Source organism: Rhinoderma darwinii, chromosome 7 (genome assembly GCF_050947455.1).
Source record: "Rhinoderma darwinii isolate aRhiDar2 chromosome 7, aRhiDar2.hap1, whole genome shotgun sequence".
In the NCBI taxonomy this organism is placed as follows: Eukaryota; Metazoa; Chordata; class Amphibia; order Anura; family Rhinodermatidae; genus Rhinoderma; species Rhinoderma darwinii.
In genome coordinates this window covers 130381615-130408294 of record NC_134693.1, presented here as the reverse complement: position 1 = coordinate 130408294, position 26680 = coordinate 130381615, and the positions used below count along the sequence as shown (strand labels likewise).

Sequence of the window (26680 nt, the reverse complement as noted above, 5' to 3'; positions counted from 1 at the left end):
GTGAGATCAGGGGGTGACGATGGTTGTTATGGCAGCCCAGGGGCCTAATGAAGGCCCCCAGGACTGCCTTCACTCTGCCTCTGTTAAGCCCTGCCTGTGTGTAGAGGAAGCGATCACACCCGGCCCTGGTGTCTGAGGGGGCCCAAAAGCCAAACATAAGGGTATGTTCACACGGCCTATTTACGGACGTAATTCGGGCGTTTTTGCCCCGAATTACGTCTGAAAATAGCGCCTCAATAGCGCTGACAAACATCTGCCCATTGAAAGCAATGGGCAGACGTTTGTCTGTTCACACGAGGCGTATATTTACGCGCCGCTGTCAAATGACGGCGCGTAAATAGACGCCCGCGTAGAAGAAGTGACCTGTCACTTCTTTGGCCGTAATTGGAGCCGCTATTCATTGACTCCAATGAATAGCAGCGCTAATTACGGCCGTAATTGACGCGGCGTTCAAGCGCCTGCACATGCCGGTACGGCTGAAATTACGGGGATGTTTTCAGGCTGAAACATCCCCGTAATTTCAGCCGTTATGGACCCCCGCCGTGTGAACATACCCTAAGAATACACCAGTATAAAAAATAGCACAAACCCAGCACTTTTAACTTTAAATTTTTACAGAAAAGAAATTATTTTTATAATCAAATCCATAAATCTTAAAATTTGAATTTTAAGAAAAAAAAAGTATTTAAATACAAAAACTAGATCATACATTTTTAAGACAAAAATAGTGTTTTAATAATCTATTCTATTTATTTATTATTTATATTCTTTTATTTAATTTATTTAAAAATATAATTTATCATATCACGCAATTTAGGTAGAATTGGTTTGGATGTTACATCATGTCAGAAATGTAGATATCTGGAATCTGAGACTTCATGTAAATCAAAATGAATGCAGCAGAATTCTTGTCAATTGGATTTAGTTCAGACAAATATTGTAAATGAGAAGAAATATGTAAAAGAGAATGAAGCCCGAACCTAAGGCCATGTTCAGACGTGGCTGAGTTTTTCCGCTGCAAATGTTGGTGCAGATTTGGGGCAATTACGCAACGAATCTGCACCAACATTTGCATATTTGACCGGTAATTCAGACGTTGCAGATATCACAGCGGACTTGCCACAGATTTCAGTTTTTGCATTGCAAAGGCTGAAATCCGCAGTGAAATTCCACTTCTTCTCCGCAACGTCATGAGCTGCTGCGGAGGGAAAATTCTGCACCGCAGCCTGATTTCCGCACAGTTATTTTCTGCAACGTCTGAACTAAGTTTCCTAAAAATGTATAGAAACAAATGTAAAAAACGGCCGCTGGAGAATTCCACAGAAATTCCGCCACATGTGAATGTGCCCTAAGGGTTTGTTCACACAGAAATTTTTGCAGGTAGAAAAAAATCTGCCTCAAAATTCCTTCATGAATTTTGAGGCACATTTTGACCTGCCTGCAGTGTCTTGCCCTGCTTTTTTGCAGCGTTTTTCGTGGTGTTTTTTGTCCGCGGCCATTGAGCGCTGCAGATGAAAAATGCAAAAATGCCTTCTATGCCTCCCATTCATGTCAATGGGAGGTCAGAGACAAAAACGCGGGAAGAGAAAGAACATGGCGCTTTTTTTCCCTCAAGCGTTTTTTTCCGTTTGTGGGAAAAAAAACACCTCCGCTTTCAGGCTGTTTTTTTGGTGCTGTTTCCGACGCGGTTTCTACGTCACAAATAGCGCCAAAAAAACTCAGTGTGAATTAGCCCTTAGACTACTTTATTAGGAGAATTAGATTTAACCCTTTAGTCTGACTTAACATGTTGCGGATTTGGTGCAGATTTTGTTGCGAATTTGACGCAGATAAAATAAAATCTGTGACAAAAATCCACCACAAATCCACGACGTGCGAATTCAGTCTTGGACAACCCTTTTATAACTCTAGGATGTGATAGAAGGATGCCACACAGCCGGCGGAGGGAATCTGTAAACAGCAGGTCTCTCTTTTGAAGACCCGGCTCGTCCATGCATTAAACGGACCATCCGTTGATTTAATTCGGGGGCCGTGAAATGCTGAATTTTCCACAAAGGAACTAAGACTTTCTTCTCCTGGCAATAGCCGGTAACCACAGGAGGTCCCAACAGCAAGAACTCCATTCAATCAGCTCACCATCAGCACACTTTTGCTCTAGATAGGTGTTATCCATACTAGACAATCCCTTTAAGGATACATTTATCAATCACAATGATGTTATAAGCACCAGAGTGCCCATACGTCCGAATTAAGAAATTCTGCTGGAAGAGCGGGTTACAAGTCCTTAACAGCGATGGGTTCAAAACGCGTGTTATGCATTTACTCAGGTTTCCTTGCATTTTATTCATAACCATATGAGATCAGACATCTGGAGGGGTGCAAATACTTTTTCACACCCCTATATAGATAAATAATATTGCAAGCATTGTATAGGTAAGCAAGAAAAAGAGAGTTCGATTGTACAAATGTTTGAAAATACTAAGTGGGGTGTAAGCATTGAATATTTTTAAGTTCAAGGCAATTTGGCATGGAGAGATTATTACTTTAATTGGCAATAAAAGCAGTTTTTCCCATAAATGGAGAGCGGGCTCTTGGGTACGAGACTATTATCTTTTTTTGTCATTATGAGATGTTTGACATTAATGTTGAAAACTTACAGAAAAATATCAGAGGTGGCGACGGAGATACAATATTATCAAAGTTATAAAGATACTGAAAAAGTGCCAGCAACGAGATCATTACAAATGGGAAAAGGTTGCCCCCTAGAGGAAATAGTTAGAATGGTATCTTATAGTTGGAGGCATTTAAACTTTGATATTAGAAGCAGTTCCCTATGTTAGTATCAGAGTCTCTCCCATTACAAGCAGCAGGGATTGTGATCTCTGTATACATGGTGAGCAGAATACAGGGGACATTTATGGCAGCCTGTATTCTACGATTGGCGTTCTCACAGGGGCTGTAGCAAAGCCAGTTTCCACATTTTGACACTTTTTATGAATGTCTTATCCACAGCCGCCTGCATTCTGTTGACGGAGCTTGCAGGACACCAATAAGGTAAAGGCAGAAATTCTGATAATAATATATTAGAAAAATTGTAATAATGCTGTTCACTATTGTAATAAAGATTCCATGGTAGGTCTTTATATTTCCATAGATATTTCCTTTCCTTTAATGGGGTGGTATGAGCCTAAACATTGATGGAATAACCCTAGGACATGTCATTAATGTGTGTGATCTGTGGGGGTTTTCAATACTTTGAGAGTTCAGGAGCTTACTGCACTCTGGGTGTAGCGTCCATGGCCGCGGGCCGTCGGGTTTACTCACCTCCCGACGCACGCAGCCATGGATCCGTGAGCTCTGGTCCCCATCTCCTTCCTAGGAGATGCCAGCGCTCACTTCCACTCCGTTCTGCTGTGTCCCGTAGGGTGCGCGCGCACGCTCATGCGCGGCCTTAAAGGGCCAGCGCACGCACATAGGAAATCATCAACTGCCACGATTTCCTGGTCTATAAGAAGGCCCCTAGCCTTCTGATCCTTGCCTGAGCGTTGTTAGTTTTCCCAGTCTGTCTTGCAAATGGTCCCTTAGTGTTTCCCATTCCAGTTGTTACCCGTGTCCTGTTACCTGTTCCTGTTTCCCGTGCTGTGCCTTTAGTATCTAGTCGTGCCATGTCCTGTGTCATCTGCCACGTCCGGAGGAATCCGCCACGTCCTGTGTCATCTGCCACGTCCGGAGGAATCCGCCACGTCCTGTGTCATCTGCCACGTTCAGAGGAATCCGCCACGTCCTGTGCCATCTGCCACGTCCTGAGGAATCCGCCACGTCTGGCTCAACCTGCGTCACCTGTGTCATCTGCCACCTTTGGCGTTATCTGCTGCAACCATCTACATCAGTGCTAGAGCTGAGGCCACCGTCTGGACTATCCAGATACCCTTGTGCGGGACATTGTATTTCTGGGGTTTCAGGTTGTTTGGCCAGCTGCCTCCCCGCTATGGCGGTACGGCCTAGTGGGTCCACTAACCCGCTTCGTGACACTGGGTTAGTATTCAGTTCAACATTATGCAGTAAGCTCCCCCTAGTGGTGACTGCAGGAAGCCAGCAAGTTGTCTTTCAAATCTGTGACTTCGCACAGGATTTGGAGCTCGGTATCAGAAAAACAGGGCTCCGACCGCTTTAAAGATATATTAAGAAATTAATCAGTGATGAATTTTTAATCTATTTAGATTAAAAAATCAAAATAATATTCAAGGATGGACATTCCCTTTAAAGACCATAACTGCTGTATACACCGGGAGTGAGAATAATATGCAATGTAAGTTTATGTGGACACTTGCTGTCCAAACTAGAGAAACTTTGATGGAGCCCCGACGGATACCGGTCGCTCTGTATAGGTTCAGATAAATGTCTTTATTACGTTACCATACATTTTTCTTCAGCAATTACTACAAAATACATTAGAGACTACAAAATGTGTGTGTGTGGGGGGGGGGGGGGTATGCAATAAACATTTAAAATTGAATCCTGCTCGCTCCAAGGGAATGAACGTGATATTTGTCAATGTACTTGTACATCAATTCTGCACATTGATACCTCTACCCCATTATCAATATGTTTTATAATAAAAAAAACTTTGCACTGTTCTTATCTAATCCCATTTGCTATCGTTAAACCTAATACAAACCCTAATCCCAAAGTAAATCGACATCTAGCTCTGGTTGAAACAATATATTTAATTTAAAAAATGGTAAAAAATTAAACAAAACAAAAATAAGAAAAATAAAAAAACATTGTATCATACAGATGTGTCCACCCTTACCTTTGCTTGAATTTTATCAAGGACTCCAATTTCTCATGAAACAAATTCAATAAAATATCGCGACATGCTGCAAAACCCTTGACAGGCTGCAATTCACATCACAACCACTGGGTGGCCACACATAGACACACAAAGCATAGACATCTCGTGACAGAGTATCGTGATATCATGCGTTTTTTTTCAAAGCTAATCCTTTCACGCCACAGATCTCAGGACTGTTGAGATTAAGGTAAGGGGGGACACTTCTGTTTATTTGTTTCAAAACATAAAAGGGGGGTTCTTACCTAAAATTTGCTGCAAAACTCTACATTTTCTATCTTATATAACCACAACTGCCTTTCAATTCACAGTTTAGGCGATGTTCACATCTGCATCAGAGGCTGTGATGTATATTACATCAGATTTCATGGGCGAACTGTGAAGGACAGACACCACAATGGAACCAAAAGGGCCCTGTTATAAGTCAATGGAGTCCATCGTGCGCCAGAGGTATCTGTCGTAAGAACGGATCCTGCGCTGTATTGTGGTTTCCATTATAAACGGAAACCATAATGTCTATGTGAACAGAGCCTAACCTGCTGCATCTATTCCTGCTGTTAGAGAATATGGTCCGGCTTGTTAAGTTTTGCTACCAAAGACTCTGCCCCCCTTCAATAACTAAATTGTGCCCGGTCATGTAGTCCGAAGCTTCTGACGCCAAGTACACCACAGCGGCCTGCAGGTCTGTCACTTGCGCCAGTCGCCCAGCAGGAATATCGGCCAACCAGCGTGTCACGAGGGGCTTCAAGGCTTCTGAATGGATGAGCGGCGTGTCCACAATGCCCCTGCAAGAAAAAAATATATATAGTTCTTGTAGCTTAAGTTACTTTAAATAATTTGGTAGAGATGTACCTAAGGTTGCTTTCCTAAAAAACGAAATACATAAGGGTGCATATGGACTATCTTCTGGGAACTACAACCTCACTGTATCTGTAGTGGGTGACCAGGTGACAACAAAACCCCCTGACGTCATAATGGTTTCATCTTCATGTTTCACTTACAGTAGGAAGAGCAGCTCTGGAGCACAAACTACTGCTCTAACAAGTCTTATTTGGGTATGAATGTGTTTTTGGTTCTACTTAATGCAAGCCAAGGATCTGATAGACAAGGGGCCCAGTGTGTTGCCCAATGGCCCATAGAAACCTAGAGCCTCCCTGTCAGTAATGGTGCTTTAAGAAGAAACAGATAAAGAGTGTTTTTGGCCATCAGCAGTCCTCATTATCACACGTGAAAATTTTCCAAAATGTGGAGATCAGCGGTTCCCAACAGTTTTTGGGTGATGCGAATCACTTTTCCGATTATAAAGCATAGGTGAAAATTCCCACCATCTACTAGAAAGCGTTTCATTTGAGCGTTTTTCCGAGATAAAACTTTTATGTGTCGGTGCTTTTAACCTCAGAATGTGATTACATTTGTAATGCACTTACTGTATCAAAATTGGCCCCGTTTCCCGATGCTGCCATGGGGCACCTGACTGGTGACGTCACTCTCTTTGCCCGCTGTGTTTACCAGCCGTATACCTATCATGTGGTCAAACTGTTCAAAGTTTCTGCCTGGTATACGACACGTCACTAGTGTATGGGCTGGTCTGATATACAGCCAGAAACGCACATGCGCGGTCCCTGCTGTTCTTTCGCTTGACAATCGGACAAACGAGAGAACAGCAAAAATAGTATATGGGCCCCTCGCTCTCCAATATTTAATCATAAATCACCCTCTTATGTCTCTCTAACAATCCATCAGTAATTGTTCGCCGTTCAATTCATCATCTCAATCAATTACATGCAATCTAACAGGCAGAAGAAGGTCACTATAAGGTGACAGTGGGCCCCCTTACCTATTGGGTCCCTGTGCAGCTGCACAGGTTGCACCAATGGTATGTCCGCCCCTGGATGGCACGTCACTAGTGATGTGCCGTGTACCAGGCAGGGACTTTAACAGTTTGACCACGTGATAGGTATATACAGCTGGTAAACACAGCGGGCAAAGAGAGTGACGTCATCAGTCATGTGCCCCATGGCAGCATCGGGAAACGGGGCCAATTTTGACACAGTAAGTAAATTACAAATGTAATCACATTCCGAGGTTAAAAGCACAGACACATAAAAGTTTTATCTTGGAAAACCCCTTTAAGCTAAAATATGGTCAAAACAGGGGACTGATCTCATCCGAATACAGGAGTGCGGTTGATCTATTTAGAAATGACTGATAACAGACAACAATAGCTGACATTCTGCAAATAATAATAATAAAGAATTATAAAACAACTATATTCATAAAGGCTTCTTGTTTTATGGCTATAGATATATTATTGTTCTTCTTGCCTACATCTACTGGACTGCAAGTCTGCTGAGCGTGGCAAAATATCTTCCCCTGCAATAACATCATCGTCTAGAACTCATTACTTATTCCTGATTCTCTCAAATAAATGATGCACTAAACATATCAGATAGTAAATATACAATACGCTACTAATCAGATCAATCAATCACAGCTGATGTAGGAAAAGCACTATGGCACTTAAAGGGGTATTCCGCAGTAACAAGTGACCGCCTATTGCTGGAAAATGCCTTTAATTGCTGTTTGCTTAGGATTAGACTGCACAGATCCGCACCAATCAAGAGACCAAAGGAGCTGACGTCCCTTTACCATTTTCTTTCCACAGCGCCGCTCCCATCCATGGGTTGTGCAGAGAACTGCAACTCAGCCCCATTTAAGAATCGCGGCATCAAAGGGGTTAAACTGGCCATCCTGGCCATTGCAGTAGGATGTCGGTGGTACGTTACAGCTGATGCCAGCTGCTGATGGTGCGGGCAGAGCTCCGGTGCCCACGCCTTGCATATATGGTACAGTGCCGAAAGTACTTTTTTCCCCGAACCGTAAATGTGCAATGCGGAAAGTGTTAAAATGGTTTTCTGCTTTTGCCTCTAATGAAGTTTATTCCTTGTATAATGTAGAGTTTTGCACTTTTCTAATATATTTTGCACACCGATTCCACACCGTTTTTAAGACCTCTGCTTGCTGCCAGTTATGTTACTTGCAGAAGATGAAAATCTGTCCTGGTCATGTGATGGACACAGAGGTGCAAAGCTCGTTACAAGACACAGCTCTGATAACTGTACCGTATCTGTAACGAGCCGTGAACCTGTATGCGTCACGTGACCAAGACATATTTTCAGCCTTTTCAAAGGAACCAATAAAGCTTCCATTCACTGACAGTAAGCAGAGGTCTTATAATAAACAGAGAGTATATTAGAAAGTGGAAGAACGATTTATTACAGAATGATTAAAGGGGTTTTCCCATGAGGGACATTTATGGCATATAAACAGGATAGGTCATAAATGTCAGATAGATGCGGGACCCACCTCTGGGACCCGCACCTATCTTTAGAACGACGCCACCTTAAACCCCGTTCTTCTGCCCTGTGTTGTGGCTGAAGTGTGTGATTTACGACCATAAATTACGGAAACAGCGTAGCTCGCTGAGCTACGCTTTTTCCGTAAGTCCCATAGAATGAATAGTAGTTACAGAAACAGCGTAGCTCGCATTCTACACTGCTTCCGAAACTGCTATTCGCTACTATGGGAGTTATGGAAACAGCGCAGCTCAGCGAGCAAAAACGCACCGCAGGTCAATTTATGAACGGTCTCACAGTGGATTTTTTCCACAGCGTGTGGATGAGATTTGTTCAAATCTCATCCAATTTGCTGCTACTGTATTATGCTGCGGATTTTCCGAAAATTAAATTCCTTTGTGGAAAATCCGCAGCTAATTCCCCCGGTGTGAACATACCCTTAGGGTATGTTCACATGTGGTGTTTTCAGCTGTTTTTAAGGCCGTAAACGTCCCGAAAAACGGCTAAAAAAATCGGAAACATCTGCCCATTGATTTAAATGGGAAAAACGGCGTTCTGTTCAGACGGGCTGTTTTTCAACGGCTGCAAAAACTAAGAGCATGTCACTTCTTCAGCCATTTTTGGAGCTGTTTTTGATTGACTCTATAGAAAAACAGCTTAAAAAACAGCCGTTAAAAAACGCGACTTTGATTAAAAAACTTCTAAAAATCAGGAGCTCCATATTTTCAGACGTTTTTCATTTTGTGTGTGCAGATACCCATATAGATAAATTAGAAATAAATCAGCCATTTCTCAGGAATCTCATGGTGCAGCTTCTCTATGGTGTCCAGTAAGGGACATAAAGGTTCAAATCAAATCATGTACAATTTGCCTAAAACAAGGCCCGAGCCGACCCAGCCCACCCCTCCCCTCCCACCATCTTCCCCCACAGCAACGGAGGACGCAGCCAGTTTACTAAGCACTTAATAAAGTATGAGCCGGGGGGGGGGGGGTTCGGAGTGACATCGCCTCCCTGCGCCCCCCACCCCTGCAGCCTTGACAACCTCGATTAAAACAATGATTTCCCATTAAAATGTACAAACAGCCTTAACATCCCATTTTATTAATGAGAACCGGACACAATAAAACTCATACACTTCAATTTCACCGCCGGCTGGCCTGAAGACAGCTGACAATGATTGGCGCTATCTCTCCTCGGCGTCATATTTGTGTTGTGGGCAATGTATAATTTCTGTAGCCCCGGAACAAAATAAATTTACATATCTCTGCCGACAATGAAATTACATTTAACTTCTTATAGATGACAGTAACTAAAATCTGAACTGCCAATTGTAGTTCATTAGTGTGGCGGGGACGCTTTCCAAATGTTAATAAAAATTCCAACATGCTGATAAATTAGCGCTTCTAAGGAGCATGTGACACCCTGGTTAACATATTCAACCTCAATTATAATTCCCTTCAGCACCCTGTTATCTGAAACTTTCGCTGGCAATCAAAGGTGCTGTTTTTCAGCGGCCAATTTTCTAGATAATGTGGCTTATCAACACAGTGGGTAAACTTGCCAATGAAATCAAGCAGCGCTGAACCACACACGCGCTAATTGCAATGCTTTTTTTATGCATATTTACAGCCTGTCATTTCAAAGAAATCAGTGGCCCATTGAGGCGCCCGGTTAGCTGGGAGAAGTGACGCCTGCAAATGAAAATTAGCAAACAAACCGGTGACAAATATGAAATGAACAAATATATTAAAAGGGAGAAAAAAAAAATCTCTCCTATAGAAGATTCTCTTCGCTTTAATTTAAGCCGCGGCCACGCAAATGTACCTCCGTAATAGACGCGAAAGGAGGACAACGGTGGGTTCTTAGGTACCGTAAATAAAGTGTAATGAAAAGTTATGTAATTATCTAGTTGACTGCAGTTCTTCATCTTTTTCAAGATCTGTGTTTGCTGTCGGTGAATGTTAGGGTATGTTCGCGCGAAGTGTTTTCAGGCGTTTTTTGGGTCGAAAAACGCCTGGTTAAACGGAAGCTGAACGCCTACAAATACCTGTCCATTGATTTCAATGAAAAAAAAAGGCATTTGGTTCAAACGGGGCGTTTTTTTTTACGCGGCCGTTTGAAAAAACCGTGCGTAAAAAAACGCCCCATAAAAAGAAGTGCATGTCACTGTGTCAACAGAAAAACAGCTACAACAACGGCTCCAAAAAATGCATCACAAAACGTTTGATGCTTTAAAAACGGCTGAAAATAAAAGTCTGTTTTCCCTTGAACGCCCCATCTGAACGAAACGCCATTTTTCCCATTGAAATCAATGGCCATGTGTTTGGAGGTGTTCAGCTTCCATTTTTTCAGGTGTTTTTCGAGGCGTTTACACCCTGAAAAATGACAGAAAACACTGCGTGTGAACATCCCCTCAGAGGATGTTCACACGACTTATTTTTAGTCGTTTTTCGGGCCATAATTGCCCGAAAAAAACGGTTAAAAATACCTCCAAACGGCTGAACACCTCCAAACATCTGCCCATTGATGTCAATGGGAAAAAAGGCGTTTTATTCCCACGGGGCGTTTTTTTTTACGCGTTTAAAAAAACGGCCCGTAAAAAAAAGCCTTGTATGTAAAAAGAAGTGCATGTCACTTCTTGAGCCATTTTTGGAGAGAAGATTCCCATTGTCTCAATAGAAAAACAGTTATAAAAACGGACGTAAAAAACGCATCAAAAAACGTCTGATGCGTAAAAAACGGCTGAAAACCAGAGACGTTTTTTGTTTGCCGTGTGAACATAGACTTATACTTTTGTTTACATGAGAGGCTGAAAAGCTGTACAGACCTAAGGCCTTATCACACGAGCGTGTCAAATTTGCGTCTGCAAAAAAGACGGGCCGTTTCTCATGCAGCACTATCTACATGGGAACAGCGGTGTTTTCAGGGGATTTGGACAATAAAACCAACAAATTAAATCCATCCTTTTTTTAACGGACATGAAAAACGGATGGCAAATGGATGACAAACGGCCATTAAAAATGGACAGACGGACTGGAAATGGATGAAAATTTGGACACACTGATGCAAAATGGCCATGACAGTTGATCAGTGTTTAATGGCCATTTTTTTTCACTGTTGTGTTAATATAGCCTGAGTTGACAGAGTTCCAGAACAGGAAGTGTTGTCATTAGGACACAGACAAAGAAGGTCTTCTTACAGGCAGCCTGTAAAGTCAACCGCTAATTTCTTGAGAAATGAATAGGACTTTCAAATATTGTTTCCGTATTTTAAGGCTGGGTTCACACACACTATTTACGGACGTAATTCGGGCGTTTTATCCCCGAATTACGTCCGAAAATGCGGCTCAATAGCGTCGGCAAACATCTGCCCATTCATTTGAATGGGTCTTACGATGTTCTGTTCCGACGGTCATTTTTTTTACGCCCCGCTGTCAAAAGGCGGGGCGTAAAAAAGACGCGTCAAAGAATTGCCTGTCACTTCTTCAGACGTAAATGGAGCCGTTTTCCATGGTCTCCATGGAGAAACAGCTCCATTTACGTCCGTAATGGACGCAGCGAAAAGCGCCTCAACATGCCATTACGGCTGAAATTACGGAGCTGTTTTCTCCTGAAAACAGCCCCGTAATTTCAGCCGTAACGGACGCTGCCATGTGAACATACCCTAATAATGACCTTCTGATAATTCGTCTTAACTTTTTAGAGTTTTTTGACGCGGAAACCTAGTCTGAAAACGCGCCTAAAAACTGCCGAAAATGCCTCCCGTTAAAAAATGCTCGCGGTAAAAAGAAGCGACATGCCCTATCTTCAGGCGTTTATGCCTCTGATCTCCCATTGACATAGATTGGAGAAAAGAAAGCGTATTTTGCTGCGTTTTAGCCTGTTGCAATCAATGGGCGCGATCGAAAAATGCCGTGAAAAACACGGCAAACGGCGTGCAGGCAGATCAAAAGCTGCCTCAAAATTCCATTATTAGGCAGAATTTTCTGCCTGCAAAAAACTCTGTGTGAACAGGGCCTAATAGGTACTGTAAATTCAGCAATGGTGTGGCAAGATTACAAGATTATGGAGTAACACGTTCAGGTATACAATGCAGAGGGTGTCCAGCTGCTAGGATATCCAGCAATCATCTGTAATCAGTGGGGGAACTCGGCAGCAAGTGTTCGATTTCCCTGCAGTGCCACCACAGGAGAAATAAAGCATTACACTGTGCCCATTTAAATCAATGGGCTCTCTGTGTAATGCAAGAACATTCTGGATCCTCCAGAGTGAAAGACGCTCTTTGTAGCCTTCTCTCCACTCTGGCTTATAAATAGGGAGCACCCCTTCTACTAACTCAAAATTTTCTTATAGAGTATTTAAAAGTTCTTCTTTTTTTTTTTTTTTTTTTTTTAAACCAGACATCCCCTCCAAATCTTATCAGTAATTGGAAAACCTGGTGTTGTCGTCACAAGATTTCATAATAAGGATGCAGAATAAGCTTGTGTGGGATTAGCCTTAGAAACTATAACACCCAGTCCAGTCCGCCCCTCCCTCCCTATCAGCAGCGGCCATGAGTGGCGCTAGCACGCTGCGTAGCTGCATGAAACTCTGAAGTGATTTTTAAAATTATGAGCGGTTCGGGTGGACATGGGCCACCTGGGAGTCTTGGGCCCTGGGCGGCCGCCCGAACCGCCCATATGATAATCCGCTATAGCCAAGCATGCTCGTCGCAGGCTGTTAGGGCATGCTAGGAGTTGTAGTTTCTCAACAGCTGAAAAGCCACAGGTTGGAGACCACTGAACTAGACCAAGTCTTATATAGATTTATACACGTACTGTAAAAGCTAAAGCGAGTTCTGCTGACACCACATGTCGTTTTCGTTAACCATTTTGCTGCCAGGCTTTTTTTTCTTCTCCATATAGTTCATCTATCAGGCTCTGAGCAGCTTTACTGCAGTATAAATCTGTATTTCCATTACTATCCCCAAGTGCTAATACTGGCTGCTGCTGAACACTTTGAATAATGTATAATTTTGGCCAAGTACCACTAGATAATAGCTCTGATTTGTTTCCCAGTAAGATATTCTGAAAGTAGTGTTGACATTATCTAATGACTAGTGATGTTCAAACAAACTGCTTCATCAGAGGAAATAGGGACAACGGCAAATATTTCTTTCCAAAATGTAATACAATAAAGTAATATTGTCCTCCTATTTTTACTATTCAGAAGTGAAATAAAAATAAAGAATTCCTTTGCGAAGAAGCAAGATCCAAATGAAGAGCAATTATTAATTCCTTGTGGTTGCGCTACTAATAATATATCCATCTTGACCCAAGTTAAAGTGAATGTCCAGTTTTTAACACCATGTCATTTTAGGTCCAGCAATTTTAATCTTAAAAAAGTTAAAATCTTAAGAATTTTTAAACTCTGGCTTCTTGCAGCCACCACTAGGGGGAGCTCACTACATGCAGTTCTATTATTGGGTTCAATGTATAAAACATATGGACTAAGTTCCTAAGCTCCCCCTAGTGGTGGCGGCAGGCAGTCAAAATTGCTGTACACTTGCCAAGCTGAGAGTGGGATAGACAGGGAGTCCACTGTAACTCTGTTGTCCAATGGCCCTTATTCACTTCGAGGCAGAATTGACTAGTGGCCATAACACCCCCCCCCCCCTTACACAAAATATAGGGGTGAAGTGCTGGTAGTCTGTCACTAATTTAAACCAACACCTCTTCTTTCTAAGGTGACCATACTAAACTTCAAAAAAGCATGGAGATTAAGCAAATTCCTTAAAGGGATACTCCAGTTTCAGAACCATCTGACATTTTTACATGACATTTTATTTCAGTAGAGAAGCTGGGCCCCGAAACAAGGAGGTCAAACACTTGGTAATTGCACATATTTCCGTAAACTTCATTATTGCTGCCCTTCTATTAAAATCAATATATATTTTATAAATAAACAATTTAATTCTATGCATATTTAAGTTGATTCCTCTTAGAAAAAATGCTAATAATCAATGTTAAAGGGGTTGTCCATTTGTTGTTCCCTGACAATAAGCTTATCTCAGTTTGTCCTGCTGCTAAAATCCCTAGCGATCAGCTGTACTCTCTGAGGGTACTTGGAAACAAGTGTTCAATTTCCCTGCAGCACCACCACAGGAGAAATTAAGCATTACATGCTTTTCCATTGAAATCAATGGGCTATGTGTCTAATGCCCGAACTTGCCGGGTCCTCCAGAGAGAGAATTGCTCTTTGTAGCCACTCTGACTTATAGATGAGGGTCCTGAATCGGGGACCTTCCCTCTATAAACCCAGTTTACACTAATAGGGGTTTTCTAAACCAGACAACCCATTTAATAATTTTTTTTGACTACCTAATCTCCACCAAAAAAGACTTCTTTCCTGGATATGTTACAACTTTTGCAGTATAATGATTCTGAACGGTCCCAAATGTCATTCTGTAAAATACACATTCATTCTCATTTGCAAACCAATTTAAAGCTTAATAGGCCAATGAGAATTTTTGGCCTCATCTGCAAATCATTTCAACGGATCAGTACAAAGCCAATACACCCATCTCTCCTAATGACCACTAATCGCTTGACAATGTCATGTCACCTTTAAAAATCCTACCAAAGCCAAAGTAACCAATACGAATGGCTTAGATTGCAAGCTCTGTTGGGACTATATTATGATCATCATCTAAGATGCATACAAGGATAGCACCAAGTTCTGGCACTGTCGGTGATCAAGACTGTCTACGAAGAAGTTTTTGGATGATGTATCATTGCAGAAATTCCTTGGTTGTGTTTTTTTTGTAACTTTGGAGAACTGCCATTGTGCATCTTCATAGGCAAGTATCATTTGAATGATTTCCAGATTACCTACAGCAAGTGCCAACGTACTAATGTGCTGGTGTATTGACTATGCTGCGCTAACAGCCTATTAGTGATTTATTTCCCACGCCAGAATTTCATTTAGGAAAAAATGAAAACCTTTCCTAGAAAAATGGAAAAAAAATAAGAGCAATGCACATTTAGTAATTAGAATTCCTTCTCATAACTCAGGAATTATCTAGCCAAATTTTTTATGTGTACTACGCTCAGCATTTGATGAAAGGTCTAGGTCGGAATTTGAAAGTCAATGTTATGTTATTATCCGGTTTCTCTAATTGTTTCTGGCAGATATGAGACAATATGGTAAGCAATGGCCGATTGGCCATAACCATGAACTTGCTGGCTTGTCCCTGTTTCTTTATGGCCTATTGTGGACTATAAGATGTTTACTATTTAGAACATACATACTAAAGAGGCAACCCATGCAGCTGCTATGTGGTAGCCCATGGTCTGGTGGTCAAAAGGGTGTCCAGTGTAGAGTACCCATTTCCATACTGAGTTAGTAGAGAGGGGTCCTCTGTTCAGGATCCCCTCATTTCTTGGCCAGAGTGAAGTGCAGTTACATAGAGCTTCTCTCATTTTGGAGGAACTGTCCCGCATTGCACAGCCACCCCTTTAATACGAATGACCACTGTCTAATGCTTAATTTCTCCTGTGATGGCACTGTAGGGAAATTGAACACTGACAGCTTCCTCACTGATTACAGCTGATTGCTGGGGGGCCCAACCGGGTAGATACTTTATGATCAGCTTATTGTCAAGGGACCCTTCTAACAATAGGGATTGTCCAAAGCGGAGAACTCCATTATTCAGTTCAGGTTGGTCCATGCCCCTTGTTGATGAGTAATGTGAATATTTTAGACCACCACAACATTGGCAAAAAGGTTGGCCGGTGGTGAGAACCAAGCACATTATCCTACTCTCCTACAATAGGAATAAAGGATGGGTAAACAAATGCCATGACCCCGGCATTGGGAGATGATAGGACAATCCAGTACCAGGCTTAATTGCCATGTCAACAACAATGTACAGCAACAACGTATCAACAATGTATAGCTTTAGACAACCACTGCTTGTTAGAAGGGTCCCTTAAAAATAAGCTGCTCACAAAGTGTCCCAGTGCTGGAACCATTGGCAATCAGCTGTAATCTGTGGGGAAACCTGGCTATAAGTGTTCAATTACCCTGCAGCGCCACCACAGGGGCAATTAAGCTTTACACAGTGAACTTTAAAAGCAATGGGTTGACTGTATAATGCAGGACAGGTCTGCCAGAGTGAGAGATGCTGTTTATTCTCCACTATGCCCAAAAGAATATGATCCTGAACAGTGGACCCCCTCTTTTAACTCAGAATTCCCTAATAGGGTATTTAAAAATGGGCTTTCTAAGCTGTACAACCACTTTTAGTCCGTGGGAGGTGATAAGCAGCCTAAGGTTTTCCGCTGCTGCATGAGTATAGAGGAGTTAGGCCGTATTTACAGACTGCTGATTGGCTTCATGTAACTCAGCTGATCAATTAAATGATGCTGGGATTTCCTGCTTTGAGAGAGAGAGAAGGAGATTTTTTTTTCAGTGTCTCGAAAGCTCAGACACAGAACTGTTAACAAAACTGTTGCAGAAATCACAGTGGATAAAATACTGATAAAATAAAAGTAAAACCTAACATTCTTTGTATGGGCCAACAATGCACATTTTATGCAGGTTTTTTTTATCTGGAGTGCAACTTTTTATGTTTACGATACTTTTAGAATGTAAAACATAATGTTTTCAACTGTAGATATAAAATATTGGATAATTTGACTTCAATTAGTTGCCGTCATTGGAAAATATATTTGTCATTGGAAAATTATTTGAATAATACTATTAAATAACAATCTACCCAAAATGGACAATTTACAGGGTGACGATGGATAAGGACCTTTGTGAGACTGTTGTACTTAATCCAAAATTAAATTTAATTGTAATTTATGGTACAATCGTCCATTCATACATTACCCATTAGCAGGTTTCTAAAAATCCAACACAAGGTACCCAATGAATGAAGCTAAAAATTAGACTATCAACATGTCCTGGGTTCTGTTTTACTAAATTCATTACATACTGTAGAATTAAATACGGTCGAGAATTTGACCCAACAACTTCGATTCCCACATGTACTTACGGGGATATGCAGTTGACTCTCACTCCTCTGTCAATCCATTCTGTTCCCAATGTTTGAGTTAATTTCACCACGCCAGCTTTTGAGGTGTTATATGCCAACTGCTTCTGAGGATGCGGTACTACAGGAGAAAAAAAGAATGAAGAATTTATTTATAATGGTTTTTTTTTAATCAATGGCTATTGGATACAGATTAGAAAATGTATTAGAGAGAGTCATCGTACGGGATCCATGCTCAGACTTTCACAATTACAATGAGGTAGCCATATTTAACATAATATAAACTTGTGATCCTATAATTCCACCTATTTTGGATGTATGTGTCCTCACCATGTTTGGTGGAACATCAGTGGACTACTATATAAACACTAAATGACACATGATGGCAAGGTGGAGCAATCTCCGACCTTAATAGTCATTGTCACCTCCTTCTGTCCATGTTTTCAGCCAGTCTCATATTCCAAGCTTAGAGCTATAAGAAAAATGTCCAATATTGACTATAATTAAATTAATTGGACAACATCTGGCTATTTGGACCTTAAGCGGTAGTCTGGCATGTGTCCTGCCGCTTCATTGAATGTCTATAGGACCGATGGAAACAGCAGAGTGCTGTACTGGGCTGTTTCTCTCAGCCCCATAGAAATTGAATGGAGCTGTAGGGCACATGTGTGAAGCGGAAGCTAGGCTCAGGACCCCCGTTCTAGTGATCAGTGGGGTTCACATTGGTGGGGCCCCCAGGGATCACACATTTGTCACCTATCTTATGGACAACCCCCTTAACTCTATGGCTGTACAAGACATTTTGAGCTCTGTATCAGAAAATGGAGCTCCCACACTTTGAAATAATTTTGGAGCAATTTTCCAAAAATCAAATTAAATTATTTGAACCCCTTTACCATCCCAAATCACCAGGGATATTAGATGTTAACTCGTAAACCACCATAGACCACCAGAGATACTGGGTGTTACCTACTGAACCAGGAATATTACACTTACCGTTAAACCACCCTATACCAAAATTTGTGATTCAGAAATTTGGCAAAATTTGTATAATCAGGGGGCACATTGCCATGTCCTCCATAGGCATTTGCCCCGGAGGCTATTGAGTTCAGAAGATGACTATTTGTAGTCAAACAGAAGTTGCCGGTGAGCATGATCTCAATACGTTTCTAGTCTGTACACTATAGTTTGGCCAATTTTTTGCTTTATTTTTGAGGGGTGATCAGATATAACTGAGGTATAAATTGGGGGTCAGAATTTTTCCTTTAGTCCAGAGTCCATTTTTAATGCTAAATCCTGCATGTGCTTGACTTTCTCCTGGCACTAGAAGACTTACGATTATAATCTACTGCTTCTGTAACAAGATTTGCAAAAACAGCCTTTTTTGTTGAAAGATTCTGTAGCGAATTCATCCTTCTAGATTTTCCCCGTGGCGGTGAGCTGCTAAACACACATTTTATTAAACACATTTACTGAACAGTCATGAGCTCCCTCGTAGCTTTTCAGAAAACTCATTCAGTATTTCACTAGGCTCGTTTCAACCCTCACAGAAGTTGTTATTTTGAGAGATGCTTTAAAGTATGAAGGATAAGTCCCCGGAGGACCACAGCCGCTGAGCAGAGAAAGCTGAAGACCCGTTACAGCCGGCTTAGGCAGCGTGGGGATATCCATACTACAAATCCCAGCATGTCCTCTAGTCATGGTAAGATTTATAACTCCACAATAACTGGACGACCAGCGGTTCTAAATCTTATGTCACCTCTGGGAACCTACACTTTTATATAAAGTAATTGAATTTGTCCCTAATGTAGGCTTCTTATTGGAATTCCCTGCAGTTTTGCTGTCCACCCATCAGAATACGCTTGTAATTGGACACATGTATGTAATTGTCAGGAGCCTTAGGGGTCCCAAAAGGTCTCTCTGCCCTATATGAGCTCAATACTATAAATGACGCATGATAGTCGGGGGGCCAGGAGCGTTAAAGGGGAGGTACAGGATTAGAAAACATGGCTGCTTTATTCAAAAAATAGCGCCACACCTGTTTATGGGTTGTGTCTGGTATTGCAGCTCAGCTCAAATAGGTCTGAGCTGCAATTCCACACATAACCTGTGAACAGGTGTGGTGCTGTTTTTGGAAAAAGTAGCCATGTTTTTGTAATCCTGGAAACCCCTTTAAGTTATTTTTCTGCCTTTATATACCCATAGATTTACTGAACTTTGAAATAATGGTATAACATGGGTAAAACTATGGCCTCTACTCTGCCACTTGGCATTTTACCCAGACATAAAGTACCACATCACACCCGTCTGCTAAATAGTGAAAAGCAATAGGCCGTTACCAGCTGTAACGAGATTTCTATATCAGCCATATAGTGCGGTCATGGCTCTTGTAGGCTGGATTCACACACAGCGTTTTGCAGCGTTTTCATCCGTTATTGGTGTTGTTTTATTGGTGTTTTTTTTTTTAGCGATTTGTGCTGCTTTTATTGGTGCAGCCAGAGGTAACATTAAATTTATACTAAAATATCAAAAGCCCTACACACACTGCGCTTTTGGTTTGTGGCGTTTTTGAGGCAATTTTGTGGTCAGTGGCATTTTTTTCAAAACGCACCACGCTCTAGACGTTTTTTCAGGCGTTTTTTCACCACATAGGTTTCTCTAGTGGACTTAAAAAACGGCAGGAAAAAAAAAATGCTCAAAATGACAACAAATGAAAAACCCCATGTTACATTTTGATAGCTCTGACGTTTTTAGAAGCGTTTTTTGATGCGGTTTAAATTGCCTGGAAAATTCTGTGTGTGAAAGAGGAGTCGGGGTCTATGGCCAAACTGCTCCACCCCTAAAATCCACAATATCATATGGTATCCACCATATTGAAGGGACTGCATACAGGAAAGTAATTAAAGGAGGTACAGAGGCCCCTGTTGCGCCAATACCCCTGTGTCTGAGGGGGTCCAAAGACCCCTCCGACATCTAAGAGGACATCACCTCAGTACAGTATCTGGCATAGTTTGGGCCCTTTTACAGTTTTTACAGAAGTTACGTATTTGGCTGTATTAGTGTAGCTGGGGGCCAAGTGTCTAACAGGAAAACGGTCTTTGTTTCCCATAGCAACCAGTCACAGCGTAGCTTTCATTTCTTGGAAAAGGAAAGCTGGGCTGTGATTGGTTGCTATGGGCAACAAAGGCAAAATCTACCCAATCTTTGTCACCTAATGCATCTTTAACCCCTTCCCGTCGTAAACAACTTTCAGATTTAAATTTTCGTTTTTTCCTCCCCACCTTCCAAAGCCATAACTTTTTTATTTTTCCATCGATATAGTCCTATGAGGACTTGATTTTTGCGGGACGAGTTGTAGTTTTTCGTAGTACCATTTATTGTGCCATATAATGTACTAGGAAACAGTAAAAAAATTATTTGTTGGGTAGAAAACGAAAAAAACAGCGATTCCTCCATGGTAGTTTGCGCTTCATTTTTACGGAATTCACTGTGCAATTAAAATAACATGTTAACTTTATTCTGTGGGTCAATACGATTACGGCGATACCGAATATATATATAGTTTTTTCTATATTTTACTACTTTTACAAGTAAAAAACTAGGTGTAAAATTTTTTATTTATTTTGTGTCGCCAAATTCTGAGAGCCGTAAGTTTTTGATTTTAACGTCTATTAAGTGGTGTGAGGGCTTATCTTTTGCGGGATAAGATGTCGTTTTTAATAATACCATTTTGGCGTTGATGTGACGTTTTGATCACTTTTTATTCTATTTTGTTGTGGGAGATGAGGTGACCAAAAAATAGAGATTCTGACAGTTACAATTTATTTTTATTTTTTACGGCGTTCACCGTGCGGGTTAAATAATGATATATTGTAATAGTTCAGACTTTTACGGATGCGGCGATACCAATTATGTTTATTTATTTCTTTTTTTACTATGCTCTAGGGGGGAAATGGGAAAAGGGGGGTTTTTTGAACTTTTCATTTTTCCAAAAATTTTTACATTAAAAAAAACTTTATTTTACTCAATTTAACTTTTTTTATTAGTCCCCCTAGGGGACTTCAACCAGCGATCGTTAGATCACTTGCACTATATACTGAAATACTAATGTATTGCAGTATATCGTCTTTCTGACAGGCAGCGCTTAATATGAGCACAAAGATGGTGGACCTGTGGGCCTTCATTAGGCCCCCAGGCAGCCATAGCAGCCAACGCCCCCCCCCCCGCGATTGCATTGGGGGAGCACGATAAACAGTTAGAGGGGGTCGCCCCCTCTTTCTAACGATTTAAATGCCGCGGTCGCTACTGACAGCGGGAATTTAACGGGTTAAACGAGCGGGATCGCGCTCGAGCGCGATCCCACTCGTTACTCTGAAGTGTCAGCTGTCACATACAGTCGACACCTGCATCATATGGAGCGGGTTCACTCCGTGAGCCCGTTCCATACCTCCCCTACCCGGCTATTACGTAGGGATACGTCAAATGTCGGGTAGGGGTTAAGCAGCATACTGGCACCACCTACAAAATACCCGCTGCCAGTGTGGATTCCACATAAATAAATTGGACTTATAATGTGCCCCATTTTCTACTGCAGATTAACTGTCCGCACCAATTTTTACAAATGTGCCCTATTAGCCGTAATAGTCAAATGACACCAAATACTGACTCTGCCATGTATGTAAATCTAGTCCTTGGGATTTTATATGCTAAGCTTCAATTACTGGTGAGAACGCAGAGTCCTACAAGATGTTCCATCAGTGCGGCGGCACAAGGTCACAACGCTGCATACGCTTTACAGAGAAAACCTATAAATCATCAGGTGGACGGTGTGTGGATAAAAACGGAACAAGGGAAACGTTGTTACCTAAAGTAGATAAAAGAGCCAAATGTGTGTCCTGACGAATAGAGTTGTTCTCCTATGGGCTTGTTGAGACACGTTCATAGAAAGGGTTATGTTGCTGTTATTAGGAAAAATAGCGCAATTTCTAGGTGACGTGTGCCAAAATTACAACATATCGCATGAACCATCGTGAATTAGACTCAAATCCTTCTACAATATCATCCTCTTCGGTCATGTCTTAAAGGAGTTGTCTCATGAGGGCAAACCAGGTCCATATGGCCTATTAGGGAATATGGGCGTCATACCCTTCTCGGGACATCCCTCTATAAGCCAGAAATGAGAGATTCTGTACGGCCCCCATGTAATACTACATTTCACCTGCAGTGGCCGCTGCAGGGGAAATGCCCGGCTGGAAAACGCTTCTACCGGCAAAATCAGATGCTTGCCAGGAGTGTCCATCATTTTTATATTACTAAAAAAGTTGGGTGGCAACCAGTATGGCTGTCATTGCCGCTCCCGCAACGGTTGTTATCTAGTTTTATAGAGTCCCGAACAGCACATCTGCCTAGTTATACAGCGATATATATTTTTTCCTTTCACATTGTACCAGGCCACTCTCAGTTGGTTTTAATACGGCTGTATTTTAATGTCTGTATTATGGCTGCCAGACCCCTTCCCCATAGGGTTGTATGGTGATCTAAGATTTGGTTCTGTAGAACTGTAGGTGGTTCGGGCCTTGCGGCTGTAATATAGACGTTAAAACGCAGACATATTTTGGCCGTCTGAAGCTGCCTTAGGCCTCCTTCACACACACTATATTTTCTGAATTTTTTATATGCTCTTAAAAAACGTCACGAATTTTAAAAAAAATGTTGCATGGAGTTTTTTTATACACGTTTCTGGTGGTGTTTTTTACTTTTTAACATTTTGTGTATACTTTTTTTTCTGGAGTCAGAAAAAATGGCGTACCCTGAGAATGTGAAAAAAAAAATACCACAAACCCCAAAAAAGCCACACAAAAAGAAAAACATGGGAGGGAGATGTTTTAGGACTTGCGTTTTATATGCCAGTCTTAATAAGAATGTAGTTAGAGTTAGATGCAACAAATTATTAAGAGGCGCACACCTCTTAATAACTTTGTCACATCTTCGGCTGTCTGTGCACCACTGAATAAACCCTACACTAGCCAGGAGCCGGCGTACATTTCCGGTATGGTTTCATGCTAGCGTCCCGCGTAAATTATAGTAAATACAGCGAGCCGGCGATGGCCATTCCCCTTTCTGCTAAGCTCCGTCTACTTTTTAAAAACATATTGAGAATGGCAGAAATGGCCAAAAAGTTAACATTTTTGAAACTATTGGGCCCCTTTCGACTTCTCTTTGCCAAAAAACTGTGTCATTATATAAATATTCTTGGACTTAGGCCTCATGCACACGACCGTGTGTGCCGTCATGGACCCGATTCACCCCCAATGGGTCCGTGAAGACTATCGGGTGCCACTCGGATGCCATCAAAAACGGCCCGAGTGGCCAGTGGCGGATTATCATATGGGCGTTTCGGGCGGCCGCCCGGGGCCCGAGGCTTCCAGGGGGCCCATGGCAGCCCGAAACGCACATTATCTCGTAAATCTATTCAGCGCGCTAGCGCTGCTAACGGCCGAAGATGGGGAGGAGCAGGGAATTCGCCGGGATCCAGGGGTAGGACACGCCTCCCTGACAGTGCGGGCCGCCGCCATTGAGTAACAGAACAGCGACGGACGGCTGTTCTGTTACTCCAAAGCAGCAAGAGAAGAGCCGGCGGGCGGTCACCGGCGCTGAGGTCAGTACAGGATTATCCTCCTGCCCAACTGGTTCCCGACCGCTGGCTGTATTTTTACGGCCAGCGGTCAGGGACGGGTGCTTAAAACCCGAGCCATAGACTTTCTACGGCTCGGGTTTTAACTTGCTGCCCGCGCGATCGGGCAGCTGAATGTCGGGTCTCCGGCTGTCAGTGACTGCCGGGGACCCTGAGGAGAAGACAGAAGCAGCTTTCGCTGCTTCTGTCTTCTCCGATGTCTTCTTACACAGCGTTCAATGAACGCTTGTGTACAGGAATAGAAACAGCAGCAGCGGCGCTGTCTCTATTCCTCCCGGTGATCATGTGACAGGTCACATGATCGCCGGGTGCCGTTAGTGGCAGACTGTTGCTGGGTCTTACTAGACCCAGCACAGCCCTATTAGTGACAATCGTCACTGTGAGAGGGCTGATTTCCCCTGTAACTGGGGCTGCTGTGCAGCTCCAGTTACAGTGGAAAAACATGGTGTAAAACAAAGAGAAAGTAGATATAAAGTTCCCCAAAGGTCTTTTTTGACCTTTGAGGATCAGAACATAGTAATAAAAAATAGTAAAGTGCAAAAAAAATAAATAATAATAAATACACATAAAATACCCACCCCAAAAAAAACGTTCCCCCCCCCCGCCAATCATTGTTGTAACGCTAGCGCTGACCCAATTACCCTAATATAGACATGTAATATATTAAAATTTACGGTAGACAATGACGATCACAGATAAAAGGTCTATTTTAGGGTAAAACAATGTTATTACCAAAAAAAAATAGCTGAAACGTAAAAAAGCTTCTTTTTTTACTATTATTTTCAAACTTTATGAATAAAAATTCTAAAATGGCAAAAAATGTGTGCATAAAAACGATAAAAAACGAAACCTGCATTGTCTACGGAAAAAACGTCGCAAAAATAACGTCGGTTTTATTTTTTTTTAATAAAAATGTGTGTTTGGTGCAACTTTGTAATTACGTTTTATTAAAAAATATTTTCACTTTTTGAGATACAGCTGCTTTGTATCCTGTATCCGTCAGGTCAGCAGGACTGACGGGATCAGTGAAACGGGCCCTGCGCTAAATTATAATCTTAGATGTGATAGATTTGAGGTGGATCCTGCGTGTCACTGATCCCGTCAGTCCTGCTGACCTGACGGATACAGGATACAAAGCAGCCGTATCTCAAAAAGTAAAAATATTTTTTAATAAAATCAATCAATCACACTGATACACAGACATACTATATATATATATATATATAATTATAATATAAAGTTTTTAAATGTGTACATAACCTTGTGGCACTATATACAAGGGGGAGCGCTGTGTGGCACTATATACAAGGGGGAGCTCTGTGTGGCACTATATACAAGGGGGAGCGCTGTGTGACACTATATACAAGGGGGAGCGCTGTGAGGCACTATATACAAGGGGGAGCGCTGTGAGGCACTATATACAAGGGTGAGCGCTGTGAGGCACTATATACAAGGGGGAGCGCTGTGAGGCACTATATACAAGGGGGAGCGCTGTGAGGCACTATATACAAGGGGGAGCGCTGTGAGGCACTATATACAAGGGGGAGCGCTATGAGGCACTATATACAAGGGGGAGCGCTGTGAGGCACTATATACAAGGGGGAGCGCTGTGAGGCAAGGGGGGGCTGTGTAGTGCTATCCACCGTGGTATGTGTGTGGCGCTCTTTATAGGGGGGGCTTTTTGGTGCTATTTACAAGAGGGGGAGGGCTGTGTGGCGCTCTCTACAGGGGGGCTGTATGGCACTATCTATAGGGGGCTGTGTGTAACGCTCTCTACGAGGGGGATGTGTGATATATAGAGGGGGCTGTGTATGGCGATATCTATGGGGGTGTGTAATATCTACAGGGGCTGTGTGTGGCACTATGTACAGGGGGCTGTGTGTATGGTGTTTTACAGTGTGTGGTATTATATTCAGGCGCGCAGTGTTTGGTGCTATTATATTTAGGGGTACACTATGTGGCACCATGATAACTTTATTTTCGTTTATAGGTGTGGAAATGTTGGAAAAGTGAGGAGACGTCTAAGTGGCAAATTCTGCAGAAATGAGTCATGGCCGGGAGAAGTCGTCATGAGCGCTGGACCGGATGGAGAAGAAAAGAGGAAAAAAACTACTAGAATCTGAGACGTCGTCACCTGTGAGTCACTAGATTTATAGAGAATCTGTCACCTCTCCTGACATGTTTATTATAGGAAATCCTTGTATTTCACAAAAAGTCTTTCTGCGGTCCAGGACTGATAGACAATTCCCCTTGTCAGGAGGTTGTGTCCCTGCACAGTGTGATCCTGTCAGTATGTAGGGACACCGCGCTGTGACAAGGGGAATCGTAACACTGTTAATGCTTGCCCAAAAAGGTAGTGTTAAAAATAGTTACGGTGAGGAAGGGGGGCCCAAGTTTGGGTAACAGCCCAGGGCCCATGGTCTACTTAATCCGCCACTGCGAGTGGCACAATGGTCGTGTGCATGAGGCATTATACTAGTCGCACTGGCCACACGCCGCAAATATAAGTTCTAAATTCTCAATAACTACATAATGTATAGAATAAATATCTGACTGATACACTTCAACGATGCATTTTTCCACTCAAGGTCATTTTGGGTTGGTGACAACTCCTATGGGAACTGTGACATATTGGTTACCCCACCAACGACTTATATTTAAGGAAATTTGGGGATTTTAGGGGGAAATATTTTCGAGCTAAAACACACAACACCACTAGTTAAAATTTGAAAAACAATTCT

At 42.2% G+C, this 26680-nt stretch overlaps 1 protein-coding gene across 1 annotated transcript in view; it reads right to left on the bottom strand.

The window, feature by feature from the left end:
• Window positions 1–4520: 4520 nt before the first annotated feature.
• Window positions 4521–26680, bottom strand: part of LOC142657481 (uncharacterized) — a 57824-nt gene continuing 35664 nt past the window's right edge. The window contains exons 10-11 of the mRNA XM_075832517.1: window positions 17249–17366; window positions 4521–5637 (exon numbers count right to left, since the gene is read on the bottom strand). Of these exons, the coding sequence (XP_075688632.1) occupies window positions 5442–5637; window positions 17249–17366 (314 nt within the window). The 3' untranslated portion in view covers window positions 4521–5441. The remainder of the gene's footprint in view (window positions 5638–17248; window positions 17367–26680) is intronic.